At 38.5% G+C, this 12970-nt stretch overlaps 1 protein-coding gene across 1 annotated transcript in view; it reads right to left on the reverse strand.

Moving 5' to 3' along the window:
* Positions 1 to 260: 260 nt before the first annotated feature.
* The window catches only part of LOC115760180, a 28080-nt gene continuing 15370 nt past the window's right edge, over positions 261 to 12970 (reverse strand). Inside the window, exons 4-12 of the mRNA XM_030701408.1 lie at positions 12181 to 12350; positions 11574 to 11846; positions 11394 to 11490; positions 11093 to 11220; positions 10439 to 10581; positions 9581 to 9703; positions 8038 to 8149; positions 7710 to 7891; positions 261 to 1995 (exon numbers count right to left, since the gene is read on the reverse strand). Of these exons, the coding sequence (XP_030557268.1) occupies positions 1612 to 1995; positions 7710 to 7891; positions 8038 to 8149; positions 9581 to 9703; positions 10439 to 10581; positions 11093 to 11220; positions 11394 to 11490; positions 11574 to 11846; positions 12181 to 12350 (1612 nt within the window). The 3' untranslated portion in view covers positions 261 to 1611. The remainder of the gene's footprint in view (positions 1996 to 7709; positions 7892 to 8037; positions 8150 to 9580; positions 9704 to 10438; positions 10582 to 11092; positions 11221 to 11393; positions 11491 to 11573; positions 11847 to 12180; positions 12351 to 12970) is intronic.

A 12970-nucleotide genomic window follows, 5' to 3' on the forward strand; every position in this document is an offset into this window, starting at 1 on the left:
GCTGAAAACAATTACATCCAAGTTCAATTCGATTAAAATGCCATGTTTAGAGTTTGCTTTGAAAATCTTTTATTTGCCTTTGCCTAAAATGAAATTGGTTTTATCAACGAACACTGCATTTTCTTAATTAAATGTACACATAAGTTTCTTTTGATTTGCTTTTATTTAAAAATGTTGCATTTTCTTGCATTTTTTGGCATATCAGATTTTTCCGATTGTTTATTTTTTTTTTCATGCTTAGCTGGGTCAGCTTTATTTATTATTATTATTTTGTTTATTTACTGCATTTTCATTACAAACATAGTTTTATTTATAATAATTGTTAATATACTGTGATCGCAAAGGGAAAAAGCCTAAGTTGATTATGACCAGTGCCCAACTAGTTGTTATCCGACTAACTTTAGTGACAATTACAAGGTGATACCCTACAATCGAGCAGGCATCTCCGACTTTAGAATATATATATATATTCGCTATCTGAATGATGGCACAATGAAATACGAATACAGCGTATCTGAGAGTTGGGCAATGCTTCAATGGTTATCTTTGATTTATAATTACTTTTTTTTCTCAGTATTTTAGTTTTATTATTTGTTTTTGCTTCTGAATCTATTTGTTATGTTCAGTTTTCAGTGCTCGTCGTTCAATTTTAAAATTTGCACGTCCATATCAACATGCCCAATGCAGCCGCAGAAATATATAATCCTGCTCATTGTGCAAAATAGTTTTAAATACACATATATAAACCGCAAACAATAAACATATTAGCCTTGATGGCAAATATTAGTTTATGATAATTAATGTTTAATAACAGCTTATGATTACCTCGATGGCCAACCCGTTAAATATACATTTTGCGTTTCATGTGCCACAAATATAGCGACAATAATCTCTAGCCACAAATTAATTTTTAACAAGACAATTTATTATTGCGGTTAAATTAATTTAATTATAATTTTTGGCCACTGAATTACCGCAACGCAAACACATTCTCTCGCATTGTGGGCTTCTCATTGAAGTTAGTTTAATGAGAAGAGTTTTTCTTTTGATTATACTACAAAATATGTCGAGCAATTCTACGGGTAAGTGTAATACAAAAGAAAAATCCACAAGAAACTTGAATATGTTGAATATTTTTTCGAAATATTTATTTACTGCAAGCTGTTTGAAAGTCCATTGCTGTGAAGCGAATTGTAACTCCTTTACTGTATAATTCACAATCAGTTCAAACCAAAGACCAGTTATTGTAAACTAGAAACTGTGAAGTGTGTATTTGCCCGACTTAAATAAACTTTGAAAGTACACAAGCTGTTAAGCCTATTGAGTACGGCATGTGTAGTATGTATTGTATTTGTTTTAATCAAATGGTTAATTTGTTGTCAACTTTATTTAATTTTAGTTTTTATTTACTATTTCTTTAATAATTTCAGTACTGTCCATATTGTCAGCACTGGCACTGCAAGAGTAGCACAATGAAGTTTTCAGCACGAATGCGTTCTTACTCTACCCATGTGTTGGGGGCTTCTTCGTGAATTTAACTAACCAGCCATCCTCCTTAGCTCCGGTTCGAGCTTCTGCTAAAGCTCCTGTTCCAGCTGCAACAACTAAGTCTCACTGTATTAGCGGCAAGTGCTGCGAGTTCTCACTGAAGTCCACCGTGTAATACATGTCGTTCTCCATATTCATGGCCAGATGCCGCTGGAATGGCCGCTCGTGCAGTTGTCCACCCAGCGTGGTCTGGGTGTGGAGGCTGCTGCTATTTGGCCTGGAGGACAAATGACGCGTTGACTGTGCCGGATTGCCGGCTGCCGCAGAGGTTAGGTCACGCTGTGCTGCTGCAGTGGGATCATTGAGAACTTTGCCACTTAGCCAATGTTTGTTGAGTGCTCCTTGCATCTTGGGTCGTCGACTAAAGCCCAAAATAGGAATAAATGAAGTGGAACGCGTGGAGAACTTGCGATACGTTTGATTGACATTGCAGTGGCATATTGTGACCTGGTTGACAAAAGTACAAAGCAGAACAAAGAAAATTGTCAAATCGTACTCATAGATCTCATCCCTCATCCCACAAGTGTATTAGAGTTATCTTAAGTGTTTGAAAGATTTAGGAAAAGCTTTTCGAATTCATAACTACAGTATGTCACAAAGTTGAACACACAGAAGATTAAGTACCCTTGAATATTAATAGCTTTGCAGATTTGTGAGACAACCGATTTTGATTTAGCTTAGATATCTTGATAAACAAAAAAGAACTTCATTTTTTACCGATTATTCCTATAGTATATATAACACAGAAATACTGCAACAAAAAGACGAATCTATGAAAAGATTCAATAGAATAGCTTTAAGCTGGGAAATTAGTGTGCATGGAACAGACTGGCGGTAGTGACTATATCTCCTGCTGTGTCTTACACATTGCATCAAAAAAAACTATAATACTCTCAAAAATCTATAGCACCACAAGTTAATGTGAGAGAGAGAAAGGGGGGGGGGGGCCCTCCCTAACCCTAAGTCCTTTCCATTTTTCAATTTGAACCGCTTTCCTAAATATCCATGCTTAACTTTAGTAGTATTAAATTAATTACTAACTACTCTGTAAAGTGCTATTGAAAAATAAGCAACCACTCCAACGGCAGGTTTCGCTATGTAGGCCTGCATTCCTGAGAGGGTTCATTAGATGGCGAGCTGGGCTTGATATAAATTAAAAACTAAGTGCTCTTGATACTTGCCTCAAGCATGCCTAGCGAAAAAACCTGTATGTATACAAATATATATATATATATATTATGCGCATAAATTTGAATACGCTTCAAACTTGCCGCTCGATTGAACTTGGTAAAAATAAAACAAGTAAAAGGTTCTAGTCGGGAGCTCCCGACTAAGGGATACCCTGAATCCTCTTCTTCCAACATCAAGTACCCATTTTTAATGGGTTCAGGGTATAAAAAGCCAAACCTTATGAAAATCGGATGAGATTTGACCGAGTTATGGGGCTGGGAAATTGTGACTTATGTCTATATAAGTATTTTGAGGGTACAATTTTAACATGAATTTTGACCAAAAAAATCTGTTGCCAGTTTTTGATGCCAAATTGATTTAGAGGTCAAACCATGAACAAAAAGCCAAACCTTATGAAAATCGGATGAGATTTGACCGAGTTATGGGGCTGGGAAATTTTGATTTATGTCTAGATAGGATATTTGAGGGTACAATTTGGACATGAATTTTGACCAAAAATACGGTTGCCAGTTTTTGATGCCAAATTGATTTAGAGGTGAAACCATGATCAAAAAGCCAAACCTTATGAAAATCGGATGAGATTTGACCGAGTTATGGGGCTGGGAAATTTTGATTTATGTCTATATAGGATATTTGAGGGTACAATTTGGACATGAATTTTGACCAAAAATACGGTTGCCAGTTTTTGATGACAAATTGATTTAGAGGTCAAACCATGATCAAAAAGCCAAACCTTATGAAAATCGGATGAGATTTGACCGAGTTATGGGGCTGGGAAATTTTGATTTATGTCTATATAGGATATTTGAGGGTACAGTTTTTACATGAATTTTGACCAAAAATACTGTTGCCAGGTTTTGATGCCAAATTGATTAAGAGGTCAAACCATGAACAAAAAGCCAAACCTTATGAAAATTGGATGAGATTTGACCGAGTTATGGGGCTGGGAAATTGTGACTTATGTCTATATAAGTATTTTGAGGGTACTATTTTAACATGAATTTTGACCAAAAAAATCTGTTGCCAGGTTTTGATGCCAAATTGATTAAGAGGTCAAACCATGAACAAAAAGCCAAACCTTATGAAAATCGGATGAGATTTGACCGAGTTATGGGGCTGGGAAATTTTGATTTATGTCTATATAGGATATTTGAGGGTACAATTTGGACATGAATTTTGACCAAAAATACGGTTGCCAGTTTTTGATGCCAAATTGATTTAGAGGTGAAACCATGATCAAAAAGCCAAACCTTATGAAAATCGGATGAGATTTGACCGAGTTATGGGGCTGGGAATTTTTGATTTATGTCTATATAAGTAATTTGAGGGTACAATTTGGACATGAATTTTGACCAAAAATACGGTTGCCAGTTTTTGATGCCAAATTGATTTAGAGGTCAAACCATGATCAAAAAGCCAAACCTTATGAAAATCGGATGAGATTTGACCGAGTTATGGGGCTGGGAATTTTTGATTTATGTCTATATAGGATATTTGAGGGTACAGTTTTTACATGAATTTTGACCAAAAAAATCTTTTGCCAGTTTTTGATGCCAAATTGATTTAGAGGTCAAACCATGAACAAAAAGCCAAACCTTATGAAAATCGGATGAGATTTGACCGAGTTATGGGGCTGGGAAATTTTGATTTATGTCTATATAGGATATTTGAGGGTACAATTTGGACATGAATTTTGACCAAAAATACGGTTGCCAGTTTTTGATGCCAAATTGATTTAGAGGTCAAACCATGATCAAAAAGCCAAACCTTATGAAAATCGGATGAGATTTGACCGAGTTATGGGGCTGGGAAATTTTGATTTATGTCTATATAGGATATTTGAGGGTACAATTTGAACATGAATTTTGACCAAAAAAAATCTGTTGCCAGTTTTTGATGCCAAATTGATTTAGAGGTCAAACCATGAACAAAAAGCCAAACCTTATGAAAATCGGATGAGATTTGACCGAGTTATGGGGCTGGGAAATTGTGACTTATGTCAATATAAGTATTTTGAGGGTACAATTTTAACATGAATTTTGACCAAAAAAATCTGTTGCCAGTTTTTGATGCCAAATTGATTTAGAGGTCAAACCATGAACAAAAAGCCAAACCTTATGAAAATCGGATGAGATTTGACCGAGTTATGGGGCTGGGAAATTTTGATTTATGTCTATATAGGATATTTGAGGGTACAATTTGGACATGAATTTTGACCAAAAATACGGTTGCCAGTTTTTGATGCCAAATTGATTTAGAGGTCAAACCATGATCAAAAAGCCAAACCTTATGAAAATCGGATGAGATTTGACCGAGTTATGGGGCTGGGAAATTTTGATTTATGTCTATATAGGATATTTGAGGGTACAATTTGGACATGAATTTTGACCAAAAATACGGTTGCCAGTTTTTGATGCCAAATTGATTTAGAGGTCAAACCATGATCAAAAAGCCAAACCTTATGAAAATCGGATGAGATTTGACCGAGTTATGGGGCTGGGAAATTTTGATTTATGTCTGTATAGGATATTTGAGGGTACAGTTTTTACATGAATTTTGACCAAAAATACTGTTGCCAGGTTTTGATGCCAAATTGATTAAGAGGTCAAACCATGAACAAAAAGCCAATCCGTATGAAAATCGGATGAGATTTGACGAGTTATAGGGCTGGGAAATTTGGACTTATGTCTATTTGAGGGTACAATTTGGACATGAATTTTGACCAAAAATACGGTTGCCAGTTTTTGATGCCAAATTGATTTAGAGGTCAAACCATGATCAAAAAGCCAAACCTTATGAAAATCGGATGAGATTTGACCGAGTTATGGGGCTGGGAAATTTTGATTTATGTCTATATAGGATATTTGAGGGTACAATTTTAACATGAATTTTGACCAAAAAAATCTGTTGCCAGTTTTTGATGCCAAATTGATTTAGAGGTCAAACCATGAACAAAAAGCCAATCCTTATGAAAATCGGATGAGATTTGACCGAGATATGGGGCTGGGAAATTTGGACTTATGTCTATATAAGTAATTTGAGGGTACAATTTGGACATGAATTTTGACCAAAAATACGGTTGCCAGTTTTTGATGGCAAATTGATTAAGAGGTCCAACCATGAATAAAAAGCCAAACCTTTTGAAAATCGGATGAGATTTGACCGAGTTATGGGGCTGGGAAATTTTGATTTATGTCTATATAGGATATTTGAGGGTACAATTTTAACATGAATTTCGACCAAAAATACGGTTGCCAGTTTTTGATGCCAAATTGATTTAGAGGTCAAACCATGATCAAAAAGCCAAACCTTATGAAAATCGGATGAGATTTGACCGAGTTATGGGGCTGGGAATTTTTGATTTATGTCTATATAGGATATTTGAGGGTACAGTTTTTACATGAATTTTGACCAAAAAAATCTTTTGCCAGTTTTTGATGCCAAATTGATTTAGAGGTCAAACCATGAACAAAAAGCCAAACCTTATGAAAATCGGATGAGATTTGACCGAGTTATGGGGCTGGGAAATTTTGATTTATGTCTATATAGGATATTTGAGGGTACAATTTGGACATGAATTTTGACCAAAAATACGGTTGCCAGTTTTTGATGCCAAATTGATTTAGAGGTCAAACCATGAATAAAAAGCCAACCCTTATGAAAATCGGATGAGATTTGACCGAGTTATGGGGCTGGGAAATTTTGATTTATGTCTATATAGGATATTTGAGGGTACAATTTTAACATGAATTTTGACCAAAAAAATCTGTTGCCAGTTTTTGATGCCAAATTGATTTAGAGGTCAAACCATGAACAAAAAGCCAATCCTTATGAAAATCGGATGAGATTTGACCGAGTTATGGGGCTGGGAAATTTTGATTTATGTCTATATAGGATATTTGAGGGTACAGTTTTTACATGAATTTTGACCAAAAATACTGTTGCCAGGTTTTGATGCCAAATTGATTTAGAGGTCAAACCATGAATAAAAAGCCAACCCTTATGAAAATCGGATGAGATTTGACCGAGTTATGGGGCTGGGAAATTTTGATTTATGTCTATATAGGATATTTGAGGGTACAATTTTAACATGAATTTTGACCAAAAAAATCTGTTGCCAGTTTTTGATGCCAAATTGATTTAGAGGTCAAACCATGAATAAAAAGCCAACCCTTATGAAAATCGGATGAGATTTGACCGAGTTATGGGGCTGGGAAATTTGGACTTATGTCTATATAAGTAATTTGAGGGTACAATTTGGACATGAATTTTGAACAAAAATACGGTTGCCAGTTTTTGATGCCAAATTGATTTAGAGGTCAAACCAACATCAAATGCATATATATATTCTATTATAGAAGCTAAGTGTCAAGTTTGGTGACTCTTATTATTTACCAAAATTGCCCAAAAAACAGGATATCGATATCGATTTTCATTTATTGCTTGGAAACGGAGTAAGTTATCGATTATCGGAAACAAACTCGATCTGCGGGGAAACTAGGAGCACCTACATCTAAAATTTCAAGTCTCTAGCTCTTATAGGTTCTGAGATCCGTTCATACATACGGACGGACGGACGGACAGACAGACGGACATGGCTAAATCGACTCGGCTATTGATCCTAATCAAGAATATATATATACTTTATGGGGTCGGAGATGCTTCCTTCTGCCTGTTACATACATTTGGGTTTCGCACAAATACAATATACCCTTATACCCATTTTTAATGGGTTCAGGGTATAAAAATAATAAAAGAGGAAGAACGGCTACAGTTGGCTGCGGCCATGTTAAAGTAACCCTCGACTCGAAACATGGAAATGAATATGCAATGCCAGCTCGCAGACTTTCCAAAACCGCAAACTATAATTTCCCCATTGGTCAAGCCCTTGTTTCGTGTTCGCTCCGGTCTCCTGCCTTGTAAGGAAATGTGTGTTGTGCGTGTGTGTGTGTGTGTGTGTGTTAACTTACCACAACGGCAACGATGAAAATGGCGGCCGCCAGAACCCCGGCCGCAAAATATGCATTATGCAATTCAATGGGACTCTTAAGCACAACCGATGAACCAAAAGTTTTGTCATTAAAATTTCTGGCGCTCGCATCGTCGACAATAAATTCACTCGAGCTGACGACGGTCTCGACCACAAACTCATCTGCAGGCACAAATGAATATAAATGGTTAGTTCCTTGGCATTCGCCTGCCCGCCTGCCTGCCTGCATCCCTTAGATAGTCGGCATCGGCAGCTTTGCATATATATTTCGGTATTCGGGTTTTAGCGCGAGTTAATAATGCACTTACCTTCGCACATTTTGCCCGTGTAGCCAGGTCGGCAGGCACAGTAAAAGCTGTCCCCGCTGGACCAGCAGGTGCCGCCATGGGTGCACGGATTCGCGCTGCACTGCTGAAAGTACTGGCAAAGGTAATCGCATTGGTTAGCATTGGTGCTGGCTCTTATCAGTCGCATTAATGTACACGTTTGCCCAGCACTAACTACTAACTAACAATTAATTGGGTGTTCTGTGTGTGCAACTGGCATATTAAATATTATACGCGCGCATAACTTTGCGCCATAGTAAAATCTAATTAACTTGCCGGCGGCTGGCCACACCGCCAGCTCCTTCATCAGCTTTGGCTTTGGCTTTGACTTTGACTTTGGCGTCAGCAGCAGTCGGGCTCCACCAGCAGCTGGCTTCGCTTGTGAACAGGTCCTCCAGCTACCGCTACCCTTCCCTTCTGGCTGTTGCTGATGCTGACGTCGTGTCTGTCGGTGGGAATTTTGCGGGCTCAGAAAACTCACTGGAGATGGTTTTGGCTCCGCTCGCGGTTGGAGAACATGTCCATCATCGTGAAAAGCTTCAATTATGGAGCCCTTGCGTCTAATTTATGTACACTTTATTATGTTCTATTTGGCCAACGAAAAATTATCAAGTCATTGAGCGTTTATTAAATATTGTCAAGTGGGATGCTAACATAGTTGGCGGTAATGAAAATGCTTGGCAAAACTTAATTGTGGTCTATTAAAGTTCTCTCTGCCTCCGTTGAAGCATAGACAGATAATAGATAACCCCAAACAGGGGCAGGAGCGTCAAGACTCTTCTTCTGGTTGCCAAAATACAGAAACCTTTCAGAAGCATTTATATTTTTGGGTCGAGTGGATAATAAATGCACTTCTCGGCTATAATTTAAGCAACATGAATATCGAAAAGGTATAGAGTTGGTTTTGTAATGGCCAATTGCAGATTCTACTTCATATTGTCAATATTCCGACATAAATCTAAAGAGTGTTCAAAATATGGAAGAAATGGGCGGCAGCTAGGTTTAAATATAAATTATTCAGTTTGTAGACATCTTACACAAACTAAATAATTATTAATTCTATTATAGGTGCCCATGGATCCATAAATGGCATACTTAAAACCAAATTATTATTGTGTTGGGTGAAATTGTGATTAACACGTTTCTATGCACTCTGTACAAAGCTAACTTTGAGTCACATTAGAAACAATGAAACCCATCAGGCTTATGTTTAATCAAAGCGATTGCATCTGGCATCTGGTAAACAATCTAGAATCAGTAAATTGGTATAAAGTACACAGAACACGAACATAATCTCCAAATATTATACATTGGAATTTTACAACAGGGACAATTACAAAATTGCATTGAACCGAGCATTCCTCCATTCAGCATGGCTGTGTCTATTGGTATGTGCTGGGATGGGGGGCAGCCCGTTGTCAGCAAATTGTGGGTATTTTGGGCTTTTTGGCATGCACCTCCAGCTGGGCCCCGGTCCGTGCAGGAAAACAGTCGGCGCCAGCTGAGTGCATAAATCATGACTTACCGTTCGTGGCATTTGATTACAATCCGGTCCGTTGCGACCTCCTGGGCATTCACAGCTGAAATCATTTCCATGATCAATACAACGATGTCCTTCGGGGCACGGCTTATTGGCGCAGAAATCAACCTAAAACAGACGAAGGCAATAAGAAAAGGCAAGCTCTCAGCTTATTGAAAAGCCGGACTTCATTAGATATTCTCCCATCGACTGGGCTGTTATTGATATGGGCATATGTGTGGGACCATGTATTAGCCATGGCAAATCCAATCAATAATATGCCAATTTATTTGCCTTGACAACTAGCTACAGGCTGATAAGAATACCATATCACACGTTGTTGTGCATATTTTTTTAAATATTTTGCATTTTTGTTATGCAAATATTTGTTTGACAAAGGAACTATAATAAATGGCAAGGCGAAGGGCCGCGTCTATAAAAAGCTTAAATTATTTCCAAAGAATTGTTATTTAATCTTGAATGGAAATTGCGAAATGTGTGAAACCAATTTAAAATATATGCTATCACGTATTGTTTGGCTTAAAGCTTCGTTCAAAAGGACGCAAGGCAAACAATCCATCAGAGTACCACTTGTTTTTGCATATAGCTATTACTAGCTGGCAAAAAGGCCACAAGCCAGCCCGGCTGTGAGCATTCAGTTGCCTGAATGACTGAATCATTTAGATGACTGATTTCGCAATAACTCGAGATGTATGTATTTACCTAGATGCTGTTTATTAATATTCAAATGTGTGTAGAGCTGAGCACAGAATACGCAATATTCACACTTATACGATTTGAGTAGCAAAGTGCCGCATTGCGCAGTCGATGACTGTCATCTGATTTGTTCTACTTGACACTCACCTTTATTTGGCAACGGTTGCCTGAATAACCTTTCGTACAGCGACACTCAAAGCTGCCGATGTGATCGATACATTCGCCGCTGTTTTGGCACGGATTCGATTCACATTCATTATATTCAAAGTTGCACAGCTCGCCAGCAAAGCCTGCAAGTAGAGCCAAACCGGGGTGTAGAGCGTGTTGTTGGGGGTAATGTTAATGTGCAAAATAAATGAAATGGAAATTTCAGCCAACTGGATGGATATTGGCAGCTCGGAAACCTGAGCCCCATTGCTTTTTCTTTTTTTATTGTTGTCGAGTTTGATTTGTGCAAATTGTGTTTGTGCCAATGAAATAATTTATAAGCTTCAGTGCAGATTTTATTGCTACATTCTGTTTACATTTTGCATGCGCACTGACATAGTTGAGCCAAAAGAAAATAAGTGGAATTTCAGCTAATACAAATAAACCAAAAATATAAGCCTGTGAGCAATGCCTTAAACAAATTGTAGTAGGAAGCGCTAGCATATTTAATCTAGAGTCTCGAAACTTTGGATAAAATTTGGACAACATTTGTTGGCAATTTGGCTTACAAGTTTCACGGACGGACAGCAAGAGGTATATCCTCTATTAAAATAAACTCAAGATAGACTAGACGATGTCTCTTTGATCACTTACCTGGCTGGCAGAAGCAGCGAAAACCATCCTCTTGATCTACACAAATGCCATGCACACAGGGCGAGGATTCGCATTCGTTTAGGCTGTGTTGGCAGAGTTGACCCGTGTATCCGGGAGAGCAGTCACAGCTGCAAGAGGTAAAAAGTGTTAGTATGACAGAGTTGTAGGGTATATGCTCGTCGAGCACTCTTGCTTGGGCGTACACCGAAAAGTGTTTGCAAATAAATCGAACGATAGACAACACTTAGCTGGCTTAAGCTACCGTCACAAGGGATCTGTGGGCCAGACAATGTTCACTTACCGAAAGTGCGTCGAGTTTCCCAGGCAGCTGCCGCCATTCATGCACTCAGCCGGATTGCAGAGATCCGATTCGTATTGACAGTTTTTGCCCGCATAGCCTGCATCGTTGCGACACAAGGGGGTTATTAGCAAGATTAGCTTACAGGAAAAAGGGCAAATGGCCGCACATTAATGACCTTACCGTATGGACACAAGCACTGATACGAGTTGCCCTCGTGGCCCTGGGAGAGATCCACGCAAATGCCATTGTTGGTGCACGGACTGGGATTGCAGGCATCAATTTCCTCGCAATGGGGACCTGCAAAACCGCTGCAGCACTGACACTCGTACTCCTCCATGACCCCGTTCGAGTAGCACACGCCCTTGCCGGAGCAATCGGCGCTGTCGCCGCAATTGTCGGTTTTTGTGGTCACCTTTAGGCGCACACATTGCGCTCCCCACAGCTCGGACACCACTATTAAACCAAAAAAAAAAAAGGTCGTGAAATTAATTAAAGTCGGTCTAGGCGAAAAAAATGTCCCTAAAGACAACGAAAAAGTTAAATAACAAAACCTAAAAGGCACGGAGACGGCGCAGCTTTGATGCTCTAACAAAGTTAGAAAAAATATTTGACAATGCTTAAAATTCTAATGGATTCAAGCAAATAGACATATTCTTTTATTAAAGCTTGTGACATCATGTGCGTGCCGGGTAACTCAACCAAATTAAATTGTAAATGTATTCGACTGCGCATTGCAAGAGTATCCCCAGTGCTCATTAATGAACATTTTGAGGCGTAGTCTACCTACCAATTAACAAGTTAACTCCCTCAGTGAGGTCCTTATCATACAACGTAACCAGCTTCCTTCCATCGACCACCAGAGGCGTAATATCCAGGAGCACACCTTCGGTTACATCGCAATGCTCGTGCCCGGAACGTGTTACCTGGTAGACCTGTGCAGCATGCGCAGCGCTTTGGCTGTAGTTGGGGAGATGTGGCACCCAAGAGGGCAGAAAAGAAATTATTAAGGAGTCAGAGAAGGTGGAAGGGGAAAGGGGAAGAGCAAGAAAGAGGTAAAGTAAGTCGATGAAAGTTTAAGTTACAAATATGATGGCGCATTCAAGCATTTCTTGTCTCCCATCGCGCTGTGTACTTAATTAATTGAAATTATTTATAAGCATAGCTGCCCGGTTTGTTAGCGGAAATTAAATAGCACCGGGCGGAAATTAAATTAGCTGGCAATTATTTATGAACAGCTGCTACTTTGAAAAAGTTATTCATTACCACCACGGAAACTGGTCCGAACCCTGCTTTACTTAGGCAAATAGATTCCAAGCCCAGACAAACAAGCACATCAATATAAATAGTCTCCGCTGGCAAATAAAATATTATATTGACTGCTCTATGCCGTTTAATTCTCCAACAAACAGCATCTTCTGGCGAAACTTTGCCATCTTACACAGAAAAAAATATAAAGTTTTCAACTGCCGATTGACGGATTGACTGACTGACGGACTGATTGGTGATAGACGAATGTATCTGAACTAAGACGGGATTTTAGAAAATTCCTGGCGCAGTAATGAAAAAACTTTTAAAAT

This window comes from Drosophila novamexicana, unplaced genomic scaffold, assembly GCF_003285875.2.
Source record: "Drosophila novamexicana strain 15010-1031.04,08,12 unplaced genomic scaffold, DnovRS2.1 tig00000387-arrow-pilon, whole genome shotgun sequence".
NCBI lineage: Eukaryota > Metazoa > Arthropoda > Insecta > Diptera > Drosophilidae > Drosophila > Drosophila novamexicana.